Here is a 24,252-nt window from a genome sequence, read left to right as displayed (position 1 = left end):
TTGGTTTATGTATTATATTTAGTATTAATTTCTGCTTCCCCCCCCCTCCCCATTTTTGTTTCTTATTTAGGTGTATGATTGCTGATGAGGTAAGTGACGTTCCTGTTCCTCTAACACCATTTTTTTGTGTTGTTAATGCACTTCGTGCAGATGTGACTTTTTTTGTTTGAGAGTTGTGAGCAGAAAGGCTGGTAATGAAGGAATCCTAATTCCTGTGATAGTCAGCAGATATCCTGAAAATGCCTAAGTGAGGAAAAAATTGAAACCTGACAGAAGTTTAGAAGAATCCTTGAGAAAACTTAAAAGGTTAATTTTAATTGTAGGTTAAATCTCTGGTATTGTTACATTTTAAAAACATTGACTCTGTTGGTTTTTTTTAGAGTTCTTTATAATTGCATAGCTAGCTATTTTTAATGGATTATTAGACATTCCTGGCCCAGGGAGATTTTTACCAGATATGGTTTCCAAAGGTGAATTTTTTAAAGTGCACTAATCAAGTAGCAATAGTAAAATTCATTGTGTCCATGCACTTGAAAATATAAATTATGTTCCATTTAAGGGAATTCTGAGTCCAGCATTTTTTCCCAGAGAGAAAACATTTTTGTAATAACGTTCTTGATGTGTTGTCAGTATAAAACCTTTCTGAAAAAGAGAATTGCTATAGTCTCCCAATTCTAATCTGGGTTTTCTTGACACATTAGGAAGGAGAGGGAGATGGATTATTGGTATTTAAGCATCTCCTCATACTATAAAAATCTCATTACATCTGGAGATAAACTATACTGGCACAGAATGTGAAATATCTGAGAACTGTGGAGAATACAGAAGTATTCAGGGGAAGAGAAAAGGGGAGCTTGGGAAAAATCAAAATATCAGCAGTAGCTATTTTTTTATTAAAACAGTTTGTTTCCCTCCTTGAACTAGACAATGAACTGTGCATAATTATGTTAGCAATAAAAAGTCCTTGAAGATACATTTATTCAAAAGAAATAATGTATATTTTATAATGACAAGAGGTGTGGCACTGGAGGAAGTATTGTGCACTGGTATGTATCCTGTGCTTTTTGACCTATCTCTAAAATAAGAAAATGTTGGTAAAATTAAATACCAGTATTGTGAGCTTGTATGCAAAAAGAAATTATCAACGAGAACTCAAGATCAGAGTTACTGTATGTGTCCCTGGAGTGTGTAACTATGTAAGGATTAAAGTAAGATAATAAGAATATTTTTTGTAAGGTATTCTACAAATATGTTTCCATTTTTTCTCAGAGTGGGGACAGACGAAGTTCTTCCCCAGAATTACAGCTTTACTGTCATCCATTTCAATGCTGGAGAAAGATGGGTTTAAATCAAAACCCAAGACTATCATATTTTCTACAGTTTTTCTAGTGTCTCACATTCTTGTGACCTAGCCTGGTGATCAGCTCTGTGGGACCTACATCCAGCCATGGGTGTGCTGATGCCAAGAGTGCTGCTTTTATTCCATATTCATTTCAACTCAGTGCCTGGATTATCACCAGGGACTGCACAGCCTGAGTGAGGGAGACAGCCATGGCAGCAAACGAGAAATGAATGTTATTTTGTTGGGTTTTTTTTTTTTTCATTTGGATTTGTTTTCAGATGAACTAAGAACTACTGGTGACACAAGGGGAGATTGCAGGAAAATTTTAAGGAAAACTTGGCAATTTTGAATGAAAACTGAGTATCACAGTAGCTTTCGTATTATTTTCTTTCTAGTAATAGTAGAAAAATCCACTGTTTTCTTTTGTACTTGGGAAATCTCTTCATTGTATCATTACATCAGTCCATTTAGACACAACACTGGAGATGTAAATTGTTGTTTTATGTCTCACTACTGTGAGTAGTTAGATAGCAGCAAATCCACTCAAATATCCACTGGACTCCATGAAAAACCTGCACAGAGTATTTTAAGGCCCATGTCTGCTTTGATGTTTAACAGGAGTTGGGAACTATCTCTTGCCATGTGAACAAGTAGAGAAAATAGCTGCATTCTTTGATAAAATCTTGAAGGTGGGTTGGTGTTTTTTAAACAAAACCCTAAATTCTGAATCTTATAATCATCTGTTGCCATGATTATTCACAGATGGGAGCATTCCCACCTTGATGGTATGAAGCAAGTACTTTCCTGTTACATATAAATCTGTTTGTTGAATCTTCCCCTTGCCTGTACATCTGAATTCTCACTGTCTGGGCTTTCTGTGTTACAGGCCAAAGAGAAACGATCAGCTCTGGTGAATCAGAGCAGTAGTTTCTTTTTGTTGACCCTCTGGGTCAAATCCAGAGCTCTTCCCACAGGTCCTTGTTCTTCACTTGCCTATGAAATTGAGGACAAAGTTGTTTTTATTGTAAGAAGGCATCCTATATATTTCTTTCCTTTGCATAGTCTTTAAAAAATGGTTTTGGTAGCTTCAGAAGTTAAAGAGTTTGATCTTTTTAGTATACCCTATTAAGACCCTGAACTGAAAATTTTCTGAAATGAATTGGAAGTGCTTCTTCTGACTTTGATGAACTAACCAGATATAACACATGTATTAATCCGTTTAGAAACATCTTGTTTCATAAAAGATGATCTGTGGTAACAAAGTGATAATTAAATGCATACTATATAACTAGCTCTTTGACTGGGTTTCCTTTTTTTGGTTCTGTCTTTGCAAATTCTTTTGGGCTTTTCTGAATGGAATATGCTTTCTGAGCAGAGACTTCTGGTTTTGATGTTGTTCTTTTCTCTTTTCTTTTCTTTTCTCAGATGGGGCTAGGCAAAACAATTCAAGCAATTGCCATTTCATATTACTATAAAAATGAATGGCCTCTCTTAATTGTGGTGCCTTCCTCTCTGAGATACCCTTGGGTGGATGAGATGGAGAAGTGGATTCCAGAACTCTCTCCAGACGACATTAGCATCATTCAGAACAAAACTGATATTGGGTGAGTAAAGTTTGTTATGCTTCTGCAGTAAGGCTTGTTCACTACTCCTGGCTCAAGCAGGGCCACCCTCTGGGGTATCAGATACACCCTCTGGGATATCAGCCACTCCTCCCAGTTTTGTGTTATTGTATTATAGCAGTTACTCATTTTCTCTGAAGTTGAGAGATCTGCTTTTTGCAAAGTAGCAAATGCCTTTGTGCTGAAAATTAGATTACTTCAGTGTGTCTCAGATAGAACAGTTATTTCTCAACTCTAATGAATTCATTAGCTTCTGTCAAATATTTTTGGAGAACTTCTGGTGTACATTACGAAATAAGGAAGTAATTACTGTTAGAATTCCATTTAGCTCGCTGAGAAAATTTGTAAGTTCGAATAAGTAATCCCTAAATAACTGAAAAGGTCATCATGACCTACACTTTCTATCTTTAGACTTAATAGCATGAATTCATCAGAGAGCCTATGTCTTGGGTGTTATTAGAGTAACTCTCCTATTACCCTGGATTGCAAGGGTGTTTTTAGTCTGCTTTGCTGTAAATTACTTGGTTGATTTTATGGTAATGTTTAGATGTTGTTATAAAACTTGGGTGTGAGGGAGACTGATCTTCATGTTTTCTGGGAGTCTCAGAGAGTGACTTAACTGCCAAGATGTGCTGCTTGGAAGCTTCCTGGTAACCACAGAAATCCAACTGAAAATGCATTTTGAAAGCTTCATCAAAGGGTAATTCCTACTGATAGTCAAAATTTAAGTTGATCACAGGAATATGGAAACTAAAATTAGCACCTTTTTTAAGGTATTTATCTAAAAGGCACTCAGTGCTTATAGTGCTGGATGCAGAAAGGGGAAATGTGGACTGGGGAAAATTACGGGAAAATTAAATGGCAAATGAAATTCTGTTCTTTTAAGATTTTTTAAAGGAGTAGACCTTAACCATTATTACTTACTTTTATTCAAAAAAAAGAAAAGATGAAAACTTGGGTTTCTGCTCATTTAACTCCCAGGAGGCTTCCTAGCTCTGAGATTGCTGTTGAACTAATTGATATTGTAACATTAAAAAGTGTTTTATGCATTTGTAAGAAAATGCAAAAATACAGCCGCCAAATTAGCATTTTGTTAAATTCTGCTTCCATATGTTAAGCTTTGATTTCTCTCAGTTTAATACTTTGCTTTTCTTCAAAACTTCAAGAATTAAGTTTACTGCTTGAGTGTTGTTCAACTTCTTGATTAAACCAGGTTAAAATATACTTAGACATCAATTTAGGTTCAAAATTTCTGGCCAAATTTGAAAATGGAAGTTTCTTGAATAAATTAGTTCCACTGAAAGAAATAAGTTTATTTGTAATTTTTTAAATGTACCCTTCAGAAAGGGTAAGGGAAAATCTTGCTTTCCTGGTTGCTACATTTATCTGTACAGTGACAGCCAGAATCTGCAGTGCCCACAGTGCCAGTGCTCAAACCACTGCCCTTTCCATATCCAGGAGCATGAATGTGTAGGTGCATTTACCTTTTCTCCTGTTAAATCGTCAAGGAAGCTTCAGCTTCAGCTTGCTTGGTTTCTTGATCTCTTGCTGCTGAAGAACAAGCAGAAATGATGCCAGCAGAGCAGTGGTGTCTGACCAGCTATGACCCTCATTCTGATGACTTGTGTGTCTAACAGCTGTAGGAGTTTCTGTGCTGCTCAAAGGCTCCTGAAGGGCCACAGTGCTCTCTAGTGATTTTAAAATCAATTAATGCCTTGGACCTGTATACGTCTTTAAATTTGTTATAGATAGTTCATTTTCAATTAAATACTAATTTTTCATCTTGTGCCATGTTGACTCCCTGCTTCCAGTGTTTTTGTTTTCTTCATGTTCTGTTTAAGCAAAAAAGCTGGATAACAGTTCTGACAGGAATAGTTTTTTCCAGGTGATGGGGTTCTGCCCAGACTTTACTTTCTTGTGCCCAAGATACTCAGGGACAGTCTGGTTAATCCTCTCAGGCTGCTGGTGAGGGGACTCTTTGTACCCAGAGCAGTAGAAAGCTTGCACAGAGACATCATTACTTCAGGTGTTTGGGTGCTGATAAAGACCTTGGCTTGTGTGTAACTTTTTGTGCAGAAAGTGGGTTTGTCCTATGGCATACTCCTGTAAGGAGCACAGGGTGAAGCAATGTAGCCAGATAATAAAATTCCTTTGAAATGCAATGTGTGTCTTCTGAAAATGATTATGAATTATGTGTTTGGTAAGTGTGAGATATTTTAAACACCAAAAGCTGTTGTTGTTAGCCTCACAGCCCACTTGTCAATCAATCCAAAAGGAGACATACATACCTTCTGAGATTAGTTTTTATAATCTCTCTCTTATATTAATTGTCCTACAATGAAAACTTGCTAAGAAAACTTGTGGATTTTCTTTTTCAGGAGAATATCAACAAGCAGAGTAACCATTCTGGGGTATGGGCTGTTGACATCTGATGCACAGACTTTGGTAGACACTTTGTACAGGCAGAACTTTAAGGTGGTTGTGATTGATGAGTCACATTACATGAAATCCAGAAATGCCACCCGCAGCAAGATTTTACTGCCAATTGTGCAGAAAGCTCTCAGAGCTGTTCTCCTTACTGGAACTCCTGCTCTAGGAAGACCTGAAGAGGTATTTGACGTGTTGTGCTTGGTTTTGGTTTTGATTTTGAGGATGGTATCAGTAATAGATGAAGAGTCTTTTAGTTTTCTTGAATATATGCAATTACATGCATTATGACATCAAAAGGTGCACTAGCTGCATCAGGAAGGACAAGTATAAGAAACTAAACCAATGTCTTTTTGTTTGAGTTGACTTTAGAAACTTGTTTCAAGCTTGTGCAGGGGTGACTTGAGACATTGTTTCTTGTAAGAAATTAATCTTGTATGTTACAGACTGATTGTTGGGTGAAATAGAAAATAGAGCTTAAGGAGAGAACTGCTTGTTTCTCCTGGCTAGGGGAGTCTTTGGTAGACAGGGTCTTGTATTAAATCTTCTACTTCATCATCTGATAAAGAAAGTCCTTAGTTTATTACTGGTCTTTTGAATATTCACTTAAGTGGAACAAAATATAGTCTGTGCTTGTTGCACATCCAGAATGACAAATTTTCCTTTGAAGGAAGCTCAGCTTATGGAATTAGGGAGGAGCAGAGAGGTAACAAAAACCCTCTTGAGTTTTATACTGAACCCAAGACAACGGTCTTTATTTATCAAATGTAGGGGAAAATGGAATATAAGAACTGATCTGTATTCAGGGAAATTAAAAGAGCTAGATAAATAATATTTTATGCTTCAGAATTCCTCACTGTGTAAATAGAATTTATGCCAAGACCCTTTATGAATTTAATTTGTTAAGAGAGGTGATAACTTGAGAAAGATATCCGTGGTATGGAAAAGAGCTTGGTATATCATGAGTACTTACTTAAAACTTTAAAACAAATATTTATGTTTATGGGTGGGGATAATTATTAAAACTTCCTGTACAAAGACACTGCAACCAACCCTGGACAAAGTTACAAAGTGTAATACCTTTATATAGTACATTGATACTGAGACCAGTATCATTTTTAAAGGTCTTTAAAGGAAATTCCATACAGGCTGTCCTTGATTACAGCGATGAGATCAAAATTCATGAATGAATGGAATATCATTTGAGACTTTTTTTTTTAGTGATACTGAGGTTCTGCTGTGGCTTATAAGGCAGCATATAAAAAGCATTAAATGTCTTTAATCAGTTTTGTGTCATAAGCAGAATCCTTGTATAAAGTCTTTGAATGTATGGAAAATGATCCCAGAAGCCAGGAAGCTTTGACAGTATAACAGCTTGTAAAGTAGGATTCTTCCTGCTTAAGGTCATCTAAACTTGTATTTACCTCCTGCTACTCAGCAGGGAAAAAAGCTATGAAATTTCTGGTTTGTATTGATATTGTCCATCTTTTGAAGTAAAACTTAAAAATTGAGTAGGTTTTTCATGTATTTTAAGAAGCAGACCACTCATGCAATACCTGCACTGAAGCTTTGCAGAAGCCCATGTACCTGGCAAATGATAAAAATTGTTATTTTTGGGAATAACTTAATCTCATCCATGTCTTGTTCAATGTGAATCTTTTCCAAGCTGTCAGTGCTCTGTTACAGTGTTCTGAGTGCTCTGTTCTTTGAGGGCTTCCCATAACTCTCTTCTCTGAAGACTCCTGTGTCCTATGGAATTCCTTTTGTATGTGGGCCAAGCTGTGTGGTTTTTGTGCAAATATTAAATGTAAACTTAACACAAAAATTATGTGTTAATTGTTTCTGAATAGTCTTACATTTGCATGCAACTTTTAATTTTTCACTGTTGCTATTTTATTTTTTATACAGCTCTTCATGCAGATTGAGGCACTATTTCCAAGAAGGTTTGGGACTTGGAATGAATATGCTAAAAAATACTGCGATGCTCGTGTCAGGTATTACTGCACTTGCTTATTTACATTCTTATGAGTGTCTTTGATTTTTCTTGTCATGCCAAGTGAGACAATCAGTAGGCAGTACCTCTACTGCTATATCACACCATCGTGCTTGGAAAACCAGGGTCTGGTACCCTCTCCATCAAAGAGGATTGGGAAAAGGATGACACTGATTAAATAAATTAATTAAAGCTATTAAAGTCTGAAATAAAGTCGAAGTGCCAGCATTCTGTTAAGTAAAATTATTTATATATTTACTGTTGTTAGTATGAGTTGTGGAGGTTTTACCTTCAGAACTGGAGTTTTTGACTCTGAGTCTTAAGCTCATGGTCATGTAATAATTTATACCTCTCTTTATTATGGGATCCCTGTCTTTTTGCTGCCTCACCACACTTGGGTGGGAAACAAAGTCCAGTACTTGTTTCTGTATTTCACAGGCTGACTGCCTTAGCTAAAAATTTCATATATACAACTTTGCATGTATTCAAAATAACAGATCTTTGTCAGCTAAATTGGCTAGCATTTAGATTTAATTTTTACAGTAATAATTACATGGTTTCATTTTCATAAAACTTGTTTTTCTCCCTCCATCGTATGCACTTTATCAGTATTGAACTTCAAATAACATGGAAGAGCACTGTCTAATTTTCAGACGGAGAAATGCTATTTTTTCCATGGTGTTTTGACTGAATGCATCTGTAATTTTCACACCACAAGTGCGCGTGGGTACAGCATGGTTAGCTACTCAATCATAGATGATTATCTTATTTTTGGAATACCATAAATGTAATAAAAATCAAGTTCAGGGTTTGGCAAGCTTTCAATGAATAACTTTTTCTTCATGACTTGGCTGGAACAAAACATCCTGTGGTAATAAACTTGATAGGATTATTTTATCCAGCACTTTCCGTGAAAATATGGGTGGTTTTTCCTTAGGTATCCATGGACACCTGTTTTAAAGATGAGATCCAAACTATTCTGTGAGGTTTAGCCTGCCATTTCTGTCGTATCCCCAATGCTGAAGGTGGAGGAAGGAGGCTTTTCTAAGGACAGACATATAAATAGCCTAAGGAAGGGATATGAGCAAAAGATTTTGCTGTCTTCCATCAGTGCCATTCCCACTTCACTAGTGCAGAAGTAACTCTCTCAGCCCAATTCCCAAATTATTATAGTCAGCTAATTCAGCTAATTAGAACACTCTTGTAAAGTCAGTAAGGCTTAAAAATCTGTAAATGATTGTGGGGGTTTTTGGGGCTGTTTGGTCTTTTAATAAAAATTACATGTTTGTAACACACTCTTCTGGCCCTGGAAAATGCTACCTGGGCTTTTCTCCACGACTGTCATATTCATTATTTTATTGTCTCCTGGCAATTCTGACAGAGAAAAGCTGCTGTTCCTGCTGCAACACTTCCTCAAAAACAGCAAAACAAGGAAAGAACAAGGAAGACTGAGTTAATAAATTCTTTCTCTTTTCAGCCTTTAGCTTCTTAATGTGAAACCTTCTTCCTCTATTTAACCATGCTCATTAAATAGTATTACTTTTAAAGATGATAGCTTAAGCTTTAAATCCTGTCTCTGGCAGTAACTGAGAAGGAATTCTTAGGGAGGGAAGAAAGGAATATTGATAGTGATATTTGCCTTTTTCATGATGGCTTTCCTGTCTGTAATATAATAAAGAATATTCTCAAGGTGGTATATTCTTCTCATTAGTCCATTGAAACAGGAGTTCCAAAATTAAACCTGAAACTTCTGCTTCCTGTGGACAGTGAAGTGTGGGAAGTTGGGAATAGACAGAGGATTGTGTGCAGGTGATGGGCAGTAATTCCTGCAGACAGCAGTGGCTGCTGGGAAGTTGAAGCACACTTTCATATCCAATAGTGTGATTTAAAATTAATTATATACTGATTCTATTGAATTTGGAAGTCTCATGTTTACATTCTTATTATCTATCATTTTCAGGTTTTTTGGTAAAAGAAGGCAATGGGACTGTAGAGGAGCTTCAAACTTAGAGGAACTACATCAGCTTTTAAGTGAAATAATGATCAGAAGACTGAAGAATGATGTCCTAACTCAGTTGCCTCCCAAAGTCAGGCAACGTATTCCATTTGACCTCCCTCAAACTGCAGCAAAGGTAAATTTTACATTTTTGATGAGAACATATTTGTTAGTAAATGGAAATATCTTCGTATGGATATGTATTTTTATGTATGCATGTGTATTATGTGTAGTTACAAAGATTGTGTGTGAGTATAAAGCAGAGCATCTCTGTTACTGTTTTTAAAATATAATACAACACTCATACAGCAATTTTTTTTGCATCAATGATAAAATTTGTTCTATTTCTAGTACAATCTTCTTTTCTCTCTTCTTTTACTGTAGATTTTGAATCCTACAGTTACTTTTAGCCAAATTTGATAGAGTTCTCCGAAGTTCCTAAACATTTTACACTTGAAGTGTAGCTGTTGAGGTAGAACATGCTTTGTACTCTGTGCCTAACCACTGATCTCTTCTGCCAATTAGAATCTGAATGCCACTTTTGCAGAGTGGGAGAAATTAATGAGAAGTCTGAGTTCAGATGCCACTGAAAGCCACTTTTCTCAAGTCATGAATCTGATCACACGCATGTATAAGGAAACAGCCATTGCCAAGGTGAGCCTGCAAGTCTTCCCTTAATATCCTTAAACTACCCAGTGTGTGTTTTTAACCTCATAAAATTGGTTTTATTGGCCAGAACACGAGATGAGGTTATTCAGTTTGTTTTATAATCATGGCATGGAGAAGCACTCTCTTTTTCTCCTGTATGTTTATGGAATAGGCAGAACCCCATTACAATGAAAAAAGAAGTCTGAAAGCTGCTGCAGTGTATTGCATTAACTGTTGATCACTGAAAGATTTTGTTATTAACTGCCATCATTGCTTTAATAGCTTTTGTAAAAGATACTGAAAATTACATTTGACACAAAAGAATTCTATGAATGCTTAAATAGAGCAATATTTTATGATTATGATATCATGAACATATCAGAATTACTCTTTCAGTTTTGATATATAGCTTTATTTGTGTGTGGATGCAGAAGTTCTGATTAACTATTACCTTGTCTGTTTGAAATATGTTTGTTTTTCTCAAATATGGATTAAAACATCAGATAATGACATCTGAATCAAAAGGGGGTTTATCTACATCTTAATCTGGAAGAAGTGCCATGTAATTATATGGTATTGTGAGGATAAATGTGGGGTTTTTTTCTCTCTCTGAAGTAGTGAGTTAGGTTTCTCAAAGACATCAAGTTGTGATATTTTTTTTAAACAAAATTAATCTGAATCATTTGATTCTTAGCAATGTCAGTGTTTGATAAAGCCTTACATGGATAACAAAAGATACAGAAATTTACCTTTTCATGTTACAAGGAATTGAAAGACATGAAAATAAAAACTGTCTTTTTGAACATCTTGTGTGTCTCACTAATGAAAACACTCTCGTATGGCAGGCAGGAGCAGTCAAGGACTACATCAAAATGATGCTTGAGAATGACAAACTGAAGTTCCTCGTCTTTGCCCATCACCTGAGCATGTTGCAAGCCTGCACAGAGGCAGTTATAGAGAGCAAGGTAAAAGCCTGAATAAAGGTGCACACAAATCTAACTTCACTTAAACAAATGGCTATCAGCTGTGCTTGAATTCAGCCAACTGCACACGAGTACAGGAATGGAAGGATTTTATGTACATACGGATCAGTGCCACTGCATTAAAAGGGATCACGTGGTTCTGAAGAACTGGTTTGTGGTTAAGGATGATGTAAACACACTTGTATCTGGTATGACTTTATTATTATTATTAAATCAATATTGTAGGAAGTTGTTTTCCAAATTTTTCTACCAGTCTATTTTTTGGGACGTTTAACAGCACGCTATCATCTCACCTAAATGTTTAATTCGAAGCAGTAAAAATATTTGCAAACAGCTTTCACCTTATTTTGATCATGGACTCTTAATTATTGCTAGTGAATGGTGGCTAACTTTGCTATTTTATATTGTTATTCTTTTTTAACATTTTAAAAAATGGTGTCAGGGAAATGCCAGATTCTTCTGTTTAATATTTCATTTCAAGATCCCATGTTCATTCTATCTTCTACTCTTGCAAACAGGGAAACAAAGTCTACACCTCTCTAGACAGAGACTTAATTTTAAGTCAAAGGGCAAAAGATGTATCCTGATCCCCATGACAGGAATAGAACAGTCCTTTTCATAATTTTATTGGGGGACAGGGAGGGATTGGGTCTGAAAACAGATGCTGATGATGTCATTTAGTCTCTGTTTGGATGTTACAGGCTCGCTACATCCGAATAGATGGGAGTGTTCCCTCTGCAGAGAGGATTCACCTCGTCAATCAGTTTCAGAAGGACCCTGAAACCCGGGTTGCTATTTTGAGTATTCAGGCAGCTGGTCAGGTAGGGCAAAAAAGAAAGCATGTGAAATAATATACTTAAAGAATATAGCTACTGAAATCATTGATAACTGAAATGATTTACTGAAGGTAATTTATCTTCATGCAGTTTGTCCTTTGTAGACCTTGTGTTAATTTCTTTGCATTAATCATGTTAACTGTTCTAAGCCTCTATTGAATTTACTTGAGCAAAATGATGATAAGCAGCAGCATCTCATTCTTGAATAATTAGTAAAACTTCATTTCTTTAAAAGCACTAGATTAATAAGAAATAGATGTTATTCCATGATGAAAAGCAGTGTGCAGTCTTTGCACAATACTGAAGTATTTTTTGAATCTGAAGCCCAAGGAATAAATTGGTATAATATGGCCATCTGCTGTCGAGGACCACCCTGACCACCCTCTTATTTCCATATTAAAATGTCCTGTACAACCTTTAGCTTTCTTTTGCTTCAGATAACCTGTTGTTTGTGTGTCGAATCTTTTTTTTTTAAAAATGCATCTCCTTACTCTGCTTAGGGTTTAACATTCACTGCTGCCACTCACGTTGTGTTTGCTGAATTATATTGGGATCCAGGCCATATTAAACAAGCAGAAGACAGAGCACACCGCATAGGGCAGTGCAGCTCTGTGAATGTTCACTTCCTGATTGCCAAAGGAACCATGGATACCCTCATGTGGGCAATGCTGAACCGCAAGGTGGGTGCGCAGTGGGGCCGAGGGATCAGAGCCCTCTGTGGTTCGGGTTGCACTTCAGTGCCACAAAAGTCTTGTTTATCTAAAACACACTCCTACTCTAAGACAAATTGATACACCTACTAATACAATTACTTCAACTAAGATACAATTACTAATCATCAAAATGTCCATGTTCTGATTTAGTCTTTTCTAGGTTTTTGCTCTTCATTCAAGATGCAACGATAATGAGTCTTTGCCAAGGTGCATGGGATGGTTCATACCCACAGGAGATGGTTGTTTTATCTTCTGGCTTTTTATTGCTGTTGTGGTTCAATTTTAAGGCATTCAGGCATTCTGCTCACTCAAAACAGCTAGAATTTGCTGTGGGTTGTTTTTTCTTAATTGAATGAATGTTGTGCCTAAACTAAGCTTCCTTTCTGAGAGGCAGAGGCATTCTTTTTCGGTAGATCCAAGATGATACAAATCTTTTCTTCTGTTGCCATTTTCCACAAGTGTCACCTAACTGTTGTTAGCAGTCATTGAATCAGAATGGTTTAGGTTGGAAGGGTCCTTAAAGCTCATCCTGGCATGGGCAGGGACACCTTCCACTATCCCAGGTTGCTTCAAGCCCTGTGCAACCTGGCATTGGACACTTCCAGTGATGGGGTAACCACAGCTTCTCAGGGCAACCTGTGCCAGAGCCTCACCACTTTCACAGGGTAGAGTTTCTTCCTAATATCGAATCTAAACCTGCTCTCTGTCACTTTAAAGCTAGGAGTAGTTCCAGTCTGCTGTTTTTCCTTACTTGGAGAATCTTTGAGAGTTCACAGAACTGAGAAAAATCATTTGGCTGTTTCGCTTCAGTGACCCCTTTGTAGCCTTTGTGCCCATTCATTAGTGTCGTGTGTTGATAACTGAGGTGTGTTGGTGTTCTGTCAGCTCTTGTTTTCTGGTGTTGCCAGCAGAATTGTTCAATGCAGAAGGAACTGCCTTTCAAACACCTGGTGCCAGAGCCATTTGAGACTGTGATTACACAGGGTTTATCCTGATGGCAGTGCCAGCCTATAGCTGTAGTTTCCTGCATTTGGCTGGTCCTGTATTGTCGTGGTTCAGTTGGGCTGGGTCCATGAGTGACTCTAGTGACAAACTGGTGACCATTTGTTTGCCAATATATTACTTTCCTGCTGAAAAATAGTCACTGCTTAAATAATCTGGGAACTGCAAACTGTATTTGACGTTCAGTTGGGGAAGGAAATTCTGTATTCAACGTCCTGTAGGTACCTCTGAAAGAGTCTGTCAGTCTGGTGCATTCTGAATCTCCTTAAACATGGCATGGATGGGGCTTAGTAATTCAACAACAGTTTACCTTACAGGTCACTAAATAATTCTGCCTTTATTTGTCTCCACATGCCAAGCAAAACATGTTAAGACTGCTAGAGATGTACACAGTGTATATATTCTCTTTTATCTTCAATAAATACTGACATTTTGTGTCACTGGTTCACTGGTTGTAGTGTGCTAAATACAGCACTCACCATTATTGTCTTCCTGCAGGCCAAAGTCACAGGCAGCACTTTGAATGGCAAGAAAGAGAAAATGCAGGCTGAAGAAGGTGATAAGGACAAATGGGACTTTCTCAGTTTTGCTGAGACCTGGACCCCAAATGAAATTCTAGAAGGTCCCCAAAATGAACTTTTATTTACACATGTAAGACTTGAACCTTTGTCTTTTCTGTTTTCTTTCATTTAAAAAAAATTGTAACAATCATTTGCTTCAGCTTTTTGTGCAGTTCAGAGTTTACTAACAGAGAAACACCAAACAAGTAGGAAAAACTAAATTCCATTTAAAAACTTATGTGAAGCTGGGAAAAGTGATCTGCTGGGTATAAATGTCATCTACATCTTCTGCTGGGTCCTTATGTTTAGGTGACTGAGCCGTTGTCAGAGTCAGATAAGACCAAGTAATTTCTGTTCAAATGATGTCTTCATTAACTGTGCTGAATTAATTGGACTAATATTTAAAACAGTGTTTGAAAGCCTTTCCTTGTAATGGGCATCTTCAAAAAAGGCACACAGCTTACCAGCTCTATGTATCTGCCTGCTGGTAGTGCCATTTCAGAATTTTCAGGAGAATATTGAAAATACTTTTCTAAAATCAGGAGAGGAATGTTGAATTGCTTTTTCTGTTCACTGTTTGTTCTTAAAGTTATCTTTTGTTAAAGATATCTTTTGTTAACAGTTTAGAGGCCTTTTCCAGCCTAAATGTTTCTGTGATTCTGTGCTCCTTTCCTCTTCCCTAGTTTGAAAAGGACAAACAGCATGACATACGTTCCTTCTTTTCCCCCAAATCCTCCACGGAGAAGAAACGCAGAAGATTTTCTGGTGATGAATTGTTACGTAATGATTCAGAATCTTCTGCTGTCACAAAAGAAGAGGATGCAGAGAAGAGCAATGAAAACCTGGATTCCACAAGGATAAGTGAGGTGGATACAATTTGTCATGAAGATACTTGTGAACGTGAAGCCAAAAGAGCAAGGAGCATAAGTGGATCTACCCCAGTCAGCTCCAGCAATAAAAAGAAAACATCTTTGACTGGAAAAAAGCCCTCTTTGTTTTCAGAAAAAAACAATGAACTCCATCCTTGTGGCTTAAATAATTCAAGTGAAAGTACAGCTTTAAATAAAGTTTGGCACTGCAGTGCTTGCACTTACATTAACAATGATCTGCTGCCTTACTGTGAAATGTGCCATTGCCCCCAGAGCAGGGATGGTGAGTAAGGGGTGCTGCAGAGAAAAAGATGCATTTTTCATTTCAGTTGTGATCAGGCTCAGAAAATACAATCTTTTTGAACCTATAACTACACAGAGGTCCAGGAAAATAAGAAGAATTGTGTCTTTACATGAACAAATACCCCTCAAGTGATCCTCCTTAGTCTTGCTTTCCCCAAGGATCTTTTACATGAGTCTAACTTGAAACAAGTGAAAAATTCCCATAAAAAGTTAACAGGATATAAATTCCATAAGGATGAATATATCCTCTGTTTCCTTTGCAGCAAATTTTCCTCTCTTCTTCCTTGAGGTTTATGGTTATTCTGAATACAATTAAACAGCAAAATTTTTCTTTACCTTTCAAAACTAACCAATGTGGTATTGGTGTTTTATTAACTTGAGCATTGTGTATTTGTCATGAGAGACATTATCTGGAAAATATGGCTTTTCTTGCTCCAACAGTTCACAATAGATTTCTTTTACTAAATTTATTTAAGCTATCTGGAAAATTAATGAAACATTTTTATAAATCTATGCCCATATTTGTCATTTCAGTTGCAAAGGCTCTTTTTACTTGCTTTTTTATTTATTTAAATCTCTGTGCATGCTCAAGTAAGGACAACTTCTGAGTTTCACAGCTATAAATCAATGCCTGGAAAGCTACTTTGTGTGTTTATGGTATACAATAACTGTATATAATATAGAATTGCTAGCTGCATTATTTATTACATAAATATTTTGACATTAATCTGGGTGCACAGGATTACATAAATGAAAAGCTTTGTTCCATGTGTTTGTTCTCCTAATATTAAAGTTAGCTCTAGCTTCCTAAGTGGTTGCACCATAATAATATTAGAGAACAAAATACCATTTCTTTGTATTTCAGTGCCATGGTCCTGTCTCAGATGTGTTATTCGGTGCCTGCCAGGTAACACAAATCATTGCTTTTCTTGTTTCTTTGTCTTTAGGTGAGAGAAATGGTGAAGCTCTCAGGAGCCAGAGTGAGGAAGGAGTGTCAGAGGAGCCCAGGAGAGCTGGAGAGAGAGCAGAGGGCAGTGCTGAAGACAGAAGAGGAGATTTGGGGGAAATGGGGGCCCAGCAATCTTTTGAAATCAGAGAACAGGAAACTCTGGGGACTGAAAAGGAAGAAAGCGAAGAAGAGTGTGGAGAAGGTAAAGTGGGACTCTGAAAGAAAATTCTATCCCATTGTGAAACTGAATTCAATGCCTCTGGCATGAAAAACAGCTTTTAAATAAAAACCTACATCTTTGAAACAAGTACAAGCACCAGCATGGGACTTTATCATTTTAGCCTGAGCCATTTGTTGAGTTTTGATGCTGGATAAGCCCAGCCTTTCCACACAGCTCCTGGAGCAAACCAGAGCTGACTGACTTCAGGACTGTCAAACCAGAGCTGGGAATCTGGATGGTTTTACTGGAACTGAGGACAGACACAGGCAAAACAGTTGATGGGTCATTCAGGAGAAACAGAAAAATAAAATACACAAATACCTTAATAGTTTGCTGCTTGAGCTCTGCATCTTAGGTTGTTCTGGAATTAGATACGTATTTAATATTATTTCTAATGTCAGAGTAGAATGAATGAAGAAAAATCTTTAATGCTACCATTTTTTCTGTTGTAGATAAATCAGACACATTCCAAATATATGATGGGCTTATGTTTTGTGCAAGCAGGAATACTGATAGAATCCACCTCTATACAAAGGTAAACCTGAAGTACACATGGTTATTGTCATTTTAAAATTAGAAAGGAAAATGTTGCCCTATGAAATGTTTCTGTATGTTTTCATTTGTTATGCTTTATGTAAAAGCATCAATATTTTTGTATTAGCTGAAATACAAAAATTAGGTAGTTTATCATTCTGGTTCTTTTTCTCAATGAAATTAATAATAATTCCCTAGATACATAACTTTCAGCACTTCTCTTGGCTTACAAAATTGGGCTAATACATGAAATCATCTGTTACAAATGCCAGTAACAGTCGTTTAAAATTCCTTTTTATTATTACAGTGTCTTATCACAAAATAACTTGAATAGAATAACATTCAAAATTCAAATAAAAAATGACAGTAAATCCTGACACACTAAGTAAATAAAATATTGCCACCACATTTTCAGAAAGATCAACATTAGTGCTGTGTGTAAGTCAGTAACAGCCTGAATAAAGCACATTGTCATTAATCTGCAGTGGTGATTGGGTATAGAAAAGCAGTAGTTGGGAATTTTCCCAGTCATCAAGGGGATGTCAGGACTTGCCAATTTCTTATTTCAAGTGGTAGGAAAGTTCACTGGGAAGATTTCTTCAAATTACTGAGTGAATCAGTGCATTCAGGTGCCACTAAAGCAGCACAGATAACTGAAGGTAAGTCTTTGGGATGAGACATTTTTATTAGGCTGATGCAGCTGGGAAAAAGTCAGAAAGAGTCAAAAGGTCCTCTTGTATCTGAAAACTTGTTAAATGTACTTACAATGTATGCTGCTGCCTAGCTTCACACACTTTATTCAGACAAAGATGCATTTTGGACAGTTGTCTGGTTTGGGTTTTGCTGGGATTAGAGTTTCATTTTGCCAGATACTGCACAAGGTCTGCTGAATGGTGAGACATTAGGGAATTCTGCTTTGACTCCTTCTCTCAAATGTTTGTGAATCATCAGTAAGTTCCTTGGCCAGATGTACCCACTGGGACAACTTACTCCTTTAAAAATTAAGTGGAGAACTTCTTCAGACATTAAAAAGAAGTATGATAAATAATGTTCAAGAATTCTTACTTTAAATTGTAATGAAGTGACGTTCTCCTACCTACAATCATTCATTTCCCTTAGAATTCAGTCAAGAGGATTGTAACTTCAGTTTAATATAAGGCAGTTTGTGTGTCTGAACTATTTGCAAAGAAAAATAAAAGGTAAAATGTTCTGCCTTGTTACTTTTAGGTAGATTAATATGAATCATCTTTCTTGCATTCGTGCTGCTATCTCTGTGCCTTATTGTTGGTTCTGGAAGAATTTGACCTTGAGGGACTAAATTTAGTAGGAAGGGAGGAGAATTCACTTGAAACAGATTACTTTTTCTACATTGTGCTACACTGCATCTGTAAACAAAACTTTGCTTGTTTCATCTAGGATGGTGAACCACTGAATCATAATTTCATTCCATTGGACATACAGCTGGATAACTGGGAAGATTTACCAGAGACTTTCCAGAATAAAAGAAATCGTGCACTGGTAAGAACAAGTTCTACTGGCACAGCAATATAATATTAAGTGCAGAGGAAATTGTCTTTTAAAAATAGTAAATGCAGAATACTTCTAGGCCTTGGGATATAGGCACAGTTTCATCAGAGCAATCTTACAGATGTTGATGTGAACATGAATTATGCTGTCTGTTACTCTGGCAAATTATTGTGCCTCCTCTTCACATTGCAGTAGAAGGAATCAACCAGGCTTCATTTCATTCTCATTTACAGAATTAGTTACTAACTTTCATAAGTCAACAAAGTAACTTCTTAAAGGTTATGAATTAAATGGTGCACACTCTAAATAAGAATGTTCTAGGTTGTATCAGAGCTGCAGGTCTGAGCAGGCCTCCACTCTCACTCTCCCTTTGGTCTACTAAGAGTTTTCAAAGTAGTGTCAGGCACAGCTCTACCCAGACATTCAGTTAATTTAGGAATAAAGATCCCATTCATAATGGGGTTTGAGAAGAACACTGCAAACCCAAGTACTCAAGTAAGGAAATCCAGATTTAAACTGGATGGGAAATATCTGCTTAACTTAAAATCTGATTTTCCAAACTAAAAACCATCAGGTGGGAACAAAACTGATTCCTTTCTCCAAGAAGGCTGGAACTTAAATTTGTAGGAGAGATGCCTGACTGATTCAACCAGCTGTTGTGTGAAGCAGCTACTGAATGGGTTCCACAGATGGAGGGGTGAGGGTTTGAAGTGTTACCTAAAGGCACATCTCTGATTGTAGGAGCTGTTTCCAGCCAGTGTACAATGCACTAAGCCATGGCACTGTTCTGCTGTAATTAGCTCTGTGCAAAGTCTGTCCTGGTGCTGACAGTCATGTTCTCTGCCAGATCCTGAGGTTTGTGAAAGAATGGACTCACCTCACAGCAATGAAACAGAAGATAGTCAGAAAAAGTGGTCAAATATTCTGTAGTCCCATTCATGCTGCAGAGGAGTTGTCTAAAAAGCAGTCAGTGGGCAGCAGCACAAAGAGGTATGTGGGGTTTGGTTTTAATTCCTCCTACTAATTACTGCAGAAAGTTCAATTTTGCATCATTCCTCAGTGTTGTCACTGCTGTGCACAAAACACATCATGCAAACCATCTAAAACCTTCTTATTCCCCTCAGTCCCTACTGTTAAATTCCTGAGGGTGACTATTTTGGCTGTAGGTAAGAATTAAGTAAATAGTTTGTAAGTCCAGTAATATAAGCAGAAGGGTAATAAGTGTTTGTTAACCTCTTGCCTGATTGTGTCCTTCCATAAAGTGTAGGAAAAATCTGTGAATGGTATAGAAAACCTACCAGGACTTACAGCAGGTAGGTAAGGTTGTGTGTAGGGTTTGGCAGGTGTTCAGTACAGAGAGATGTACTCAGGAGAAGTTGTCTGAATAGTGGTTTCTGTGAACCAATTTTAAGTTTTTTACCTAAAAGCAGTTGTGTTTTACAGGGTTTCACATGAAAATAAAGAAGGGAGATCAAACATAACTAATGGAGCAAGGAGTCCTCCAGAGCTTGTAAAATTTCCTGGATTATCCAGAGTGTCACTGAGACTTCACCTAACTGAAACAAAATGCCTTTCAGGTTTCACTGTCAGGCAGTTTCAAATTGCTGTCATTTTTTAATTGTTATACACAAACCAAGTTACGTGTTTGCCGGTTAAGAATTTGGTTTTAGAAAGATACTTCATTTAGTATGAAAGTATATGAGGTACATTTTCCCAAACTTTATTCACTTCTCATCCAGAAAATGAGGAATGTTTGAAGAGAATATGCTGTACCAATCTTGCTGCACCGCAGAGTGGATGTTGTTGGAGGGAGATTGTTCCCTTTGCTGACAGGATTTGTCACTCTCAGGTATGTGACCAGGGAGGATGTGGCAGCAGCCTCGCTCTCCAAGGCCAGCAGCAGCGGGGGCAGCGTTCGCCTCATCTCCAAAGAGGTGGGGGCTTCTCTGGACAAAGGAGGTGCTGCTACTGAACCATCCACAAAGTAGGTTTATTAATCATCCTACTGCCTTAAGTTCTTTTGCCACTTTTTTTTTATGGTACTAAAATTACTTGCTGTAAGTGTCTGCTTTGCTGAAGTACAGTAGTTAGATAAGAAACTTGCTGTAGTGCTAATGAGCTCTATTTTATTCTTAAAACAATTTAGATTTCATCTGTTGTCTGCTGACAGAGCTGCTAATTAACTGAGTCTGACTAAAGCAAAACAAGAGAATAGTTACATGATTCAGTTGGAGAAAAGAATGTTAGCTCAGCCCTCCTGTGAGGTCAGCATCAAATTGGGGACACAAAATTTGCTTCTATTTTGCCTCAGAATTTTAAGAAAGGGAGCAATGAAGTGAAAATTCCAAACAGAAACTGCCCTTTAAAAATTTTTCTTAAACAAGCACTGTGTATCCTACTTTGTTTTGGGTAGGAAATTGATAGGCAGCCATGGAGATTGTAGAGAAACCAGGATCTTTCCTTTATTACTTCTGTTAAAGAGGGGGCTGAAACATTTTAGTTTTGTATGTGTACATGCCTGTGGCTATTTCTTTATGAATATAGCATTATTTCAGCTAATAATTGAGTGTAGTAATATGTGCAGAAGAAAAATCTGCCTTGTGGTATTGTCAAATTTTGTTTAAATTGAAATGTAAACCAAGTAAAGGATTTGCACTATGCAGGTGTCAATCTGAGCAAGGTATTATTACAACTACAGTGATTTTTCAGAACATAAAAGACATCTAATGGAAATACACAGTGCATAAACCCCCCCCTTGAACTGGGCTGCTGAATACCTCCTTTACCCACAGCTGTACTTCATTCTGCCAACAGGCTGCTTTCAGAAGCTAGAAATGATCCCTCAGCCCTTCCTCCAGGGCAGACTGACCCCGGAAGCCTCTCCCTACCCAGAGGGTATCTGCAGGCCCTGGACAGCCAGGGGACCCCGCTGTGTCTCAGCTGCCAGCAGCCAACAGCGCAGCCCCAGCCCGGCTGCCCGGCCCGCGCCTGGGACACGCGCTTCTGCTGCCACGCCTGCCAGGAGGACTTCTCCATCCGCTCCAGCCAGAGCTACCTCCGCTCCAAGGTGTTCCAGATCGAGCACGGGGTGTGCCAGTGCTGCCAGCACAACGCCCAGGAGCTTTATCTCAGCATCAGGGATGCACCCAGGAGCCAGAGGAAGCAGCTTCTGGAGACTTCTTGGATGTCTCACCTTCCCCTCGGGCAGGTGATGGTTCTGGGGTTTCAGCAGTAACATCTGGTCTGTGTACAGAGAGTTCAGAGACAGCCAAAAATGTTCTTACAGATTTAAAATAGAAAGGTAACCTAGCACCGACAACAGAACAAGAAAAAACAAGTCCTTAAGAACAATCAAATTAACTAAATCCCATTGTCTTCTAACACCTCTGAAAGGCACAGGCATGAGAGCTCTGATTCTGCAGGGGTACATGTACAGCCAGGGCTGGGTGAAAGCATGTCAGCTACTTACAGCTGTTGCTCGTGCAGTGGGAGTAACTAAAAAATGCCAAGGCTGGCTTTCTTTATCTTGATGAAAACTATAGCTAGCTACTTCCCAGAGTTTCCTTGTTCCTCCAGTATGATGTCCATGTAGTTGAGGAGTGTCTCACCCCTGCATGTCCTTTGTGTGCTGCAGCTGAATGAGATGATCCGGAGCCCGGCGGAAGGGCAGTTCTGGCAGGTGGACCACATCCAGCCCGTGTACAGTGGAGGAGGACAGTGCTCCCTGGAGAACCTTCAGACCCTGTGCACAGCCTGCCACAGGGAGGTCAGTGTGTGGAGCTGGGAATCCCAGCCCTCTCGCAGGGAACAGCAGAGGGAGACTGCACTTAGGCTCCTCCTCAGCCCTGTTCCCTCCTGCTGCAGAACCCTAGTGCTCAGAGCCTCTCCCTCCCATACAGCCAAGGTGGAAAGGCAGCAATCAACTATTGATATGACAGTTTCCTTTGGATTTGGGAAAATGTTGCCTTAAAATGCAAATGTTTATTATTATGCTATCTGCTGTAAAGTTAGACTGGAGCTTAACTGTGAGCTAATGCTTTTTTGTTCCAAGTATCAATATTAACTGAACAGACTTGTCTCTCTCTTTTGCAGAGAACTGCAAAACAGGCCAAGGAAAGAAGCCAGCTGAAGAGAAAGTCTTTAGCTACAAAGTATGGCTGTGATATCACCAAATTTTTGGTGAAGAAGTAAAATGCACAATACATTCAGGTACATTGTAACTCTTGAAACCAATATAGTTACAGTTTTCCTCTTGCCCTGATTTAACAGAAATCTATCATGCTGTTGGTAGAGAGAAAATAAGGAATTAAACTGAAGAGACCATTTGCAACAGTGATTGTCAGAGTGCATCTTAAGTACTTGATCATCATGGTTTTTTATGGCCCTGCTTTAAAGCTGAATTTCTGTGCATAACTTTAATGCCATTTTGAAGAATTATGGTTTCTCTTGCAGGGTAGTTAGGCCTGCAAGAATTTAAGGAAGTTCTGTTGAAACTGCTGGTGGTGTTACAGGGTTCAATTGTATTGGGAACATCATGGACCAAGAAGATGTCTTAGAATTAAAACTTTTTGTTGTTCACACACCAAAACCACAGAATAAAATACAGCAATTATGACAAAAACTAGCACGAGTGAGTGATTTGTCTCCTCTAATTCTGCTCACCCACTGAAGGCTGACTCTTGCCATGGACCTGACTTACAGGACTTTGGCATTTAGAACTGATGTCAGTTGAAGTTCTGTTTTTACTTAAACCAGCTTGTATTAAAATGCTACTCGGGATAGGAAATATTAAATATTAGCAATTATGTCCTCAAAGGCAGTTCCTGGGAAATGCTACAGTCAAATTCTCCTTAACGAGATTGCAGAGATGCTGGTAATTTTGTACTGCTTATCTGGCTTGCTTTACAGTTACTTTAAATAAATACAGTTCTTTCTCCTGGTGATTTTTTTTTAATGCCCTGTCTCTCTTCACCCCTTGAATGCTGTAAGGCAGTTGTAAGCTCATAAAGCAGAGCTGTACACAGCACATCATCATCACAGTGCAGGGCTGCAGTTTCAACTACAGCTAGTTAAAATAAGGTGAAAAGCTTTCTGAGTTATCCTTCTGAGAAAAATCCTTAAACTCTTGAACAGAGAAAAAGACTGTTTAAGACAAGGTAGTTGCATGAGTGCACCATTTTCTACAGTCAGACTAAGAGGACTTTAGCTGTGTTAATGATGTTTTGTGGTGTCTGAGTAGGATAAAAGAATTATCTCTCCAGCAGTTTAAATGACCAGGTAGGAATAGTCTGATAATCAACTGAGAGAGACTTTCAAATTTATACAGCCTTTACAAGAGTCCACATTGTAAGATTTCATTAGAGAGGAGGAAACCAAGAGTATTGGGGAAGAAACTTAACCTAAATTTTACTTTATCAGGAATTGCCTGGTATATTCCTTTTAAAGAAGCCACACAGTTAAACAGCAGCTACATCTGTCTTTATCTTACTTACCCATTGTCAGAGAGATTTGTGTGAGGTAACACACAAAAAGCCTGGAAATCAAATTCTGTGACAAGATTTTACCTGAAGAAAGTTAACTCTTCTTCATCCTGAAAAATGTATTTCTACTTCATAGAACTTTATGTGAGGAGAAGAGTCCAATCCCTGTCCCTTTGAAGAAGTTTTAGGGTAACACCTGGGCTCCTACTACTACTAGCAAAACTCAACTCTGTACTCACTGTAGTCAC

The 24,252-nt window shown here is 37.9% G+C and overlaps 1 protein-coding gene across 6 annotated transcripts in view; it reads left to right on the top strand.

The window, feature by feature from the left end:
• ZRANB3 (zinc finger RANBP2-type containing 3) overlaps positions 1-24,247 on the top strand; it is a 43,065-nt gene extending 18,818 nt beyond the window's left edge. For 4 of the 6 annotated variants that reach the window (XM_069021237.1, XM_069021238.1, XM_069021235.1 and 1 more), the window contains exons 3-21: positions 71-89; positions 2,768-2,946; positions 5,343-5,574; positions 7,300-7,385; positions 9,345-9,516; positions 9,906-10,034; positions 10,874-10,993; positions 11,713-11,832; positions 12,348-12,527; positions 14,061-14,213; positions 14,806-15,274; positions 16,242-16,445; positions 16,916-16,998; positions 18,414-18,515; positions 19,372-19,514; positions 20,374-20,508; positions 21,339-21,732; positions 22,159-22,290; positions 22,617-24,247. In XM_069021237.1, coding sequence (XP_068877338.1) covers positions 71-89; positions 2,768-2,946; positions 5,343-5,574; positions 7,300-7,385; positions 9,345-9,516; positions 9,906-10,034; positions 10,874-10,993; positions 11,713-11,832; positions 12,348-12,527; positions 14,061-14,213; positions 14,806-15,274; positions 16,242-16,445; positions 16,916-16,998; positions 18,414-18,515; positions 19,372-19,514; positions 20,374-20,508; positions 21,339-21,732; positions 22,159-22,290; positions 22,617-22,715 — 3,151 coding nt within the window. In that variant the 3' untranslated portion in view covers positions 22,716-24,247. The remainder of the gene's footprint in view (positions 1-70; positions 90-2,767; positions 2,947-5,342; positions 5,575-7,299; positions 7,386-9,344; positions 9,517-9,905; positions 10,035-10,873; positions 10,994-11,712; positions 11,833-12,347; positions 12,528-14,060; positions 14,214-14,805; positions 15,275-16,241; positions 16,446-16,915; positions 16,999-18,413; positions 18,516-19,371; positions 19,515-20,373; positions 20,509-21,338; positions 21,733-22,158; positions 22,291-22,616) is intronic. The other 2 variants (XM_069021236.1, XM_069021240.1) reach the window with 2 other exon arrangements.
• Positions 24,248-24,252: the final 5 nt, after the last annotated feature.

This window comes from Aphelocoma coerulescens, chromosome 7, assembly GCF_041296385.1.
Source record: "Aphelocoma coerulescens isolate FSJ_1873_10779 chromosome 7, UR_Acoe_1.0, whole genome shotgun sequence".
Lineage (NCBI taxonomy): Eukaryota > Metazoa > Chordata > Aves > Passeriformes > Corvidae > Aphelocoma > Aphelocoma coerulescens.
Note: the sequence above shows the minus strand (reverse complement) of the source record. Positions and strands in the feature narration are given on the sequence as shown.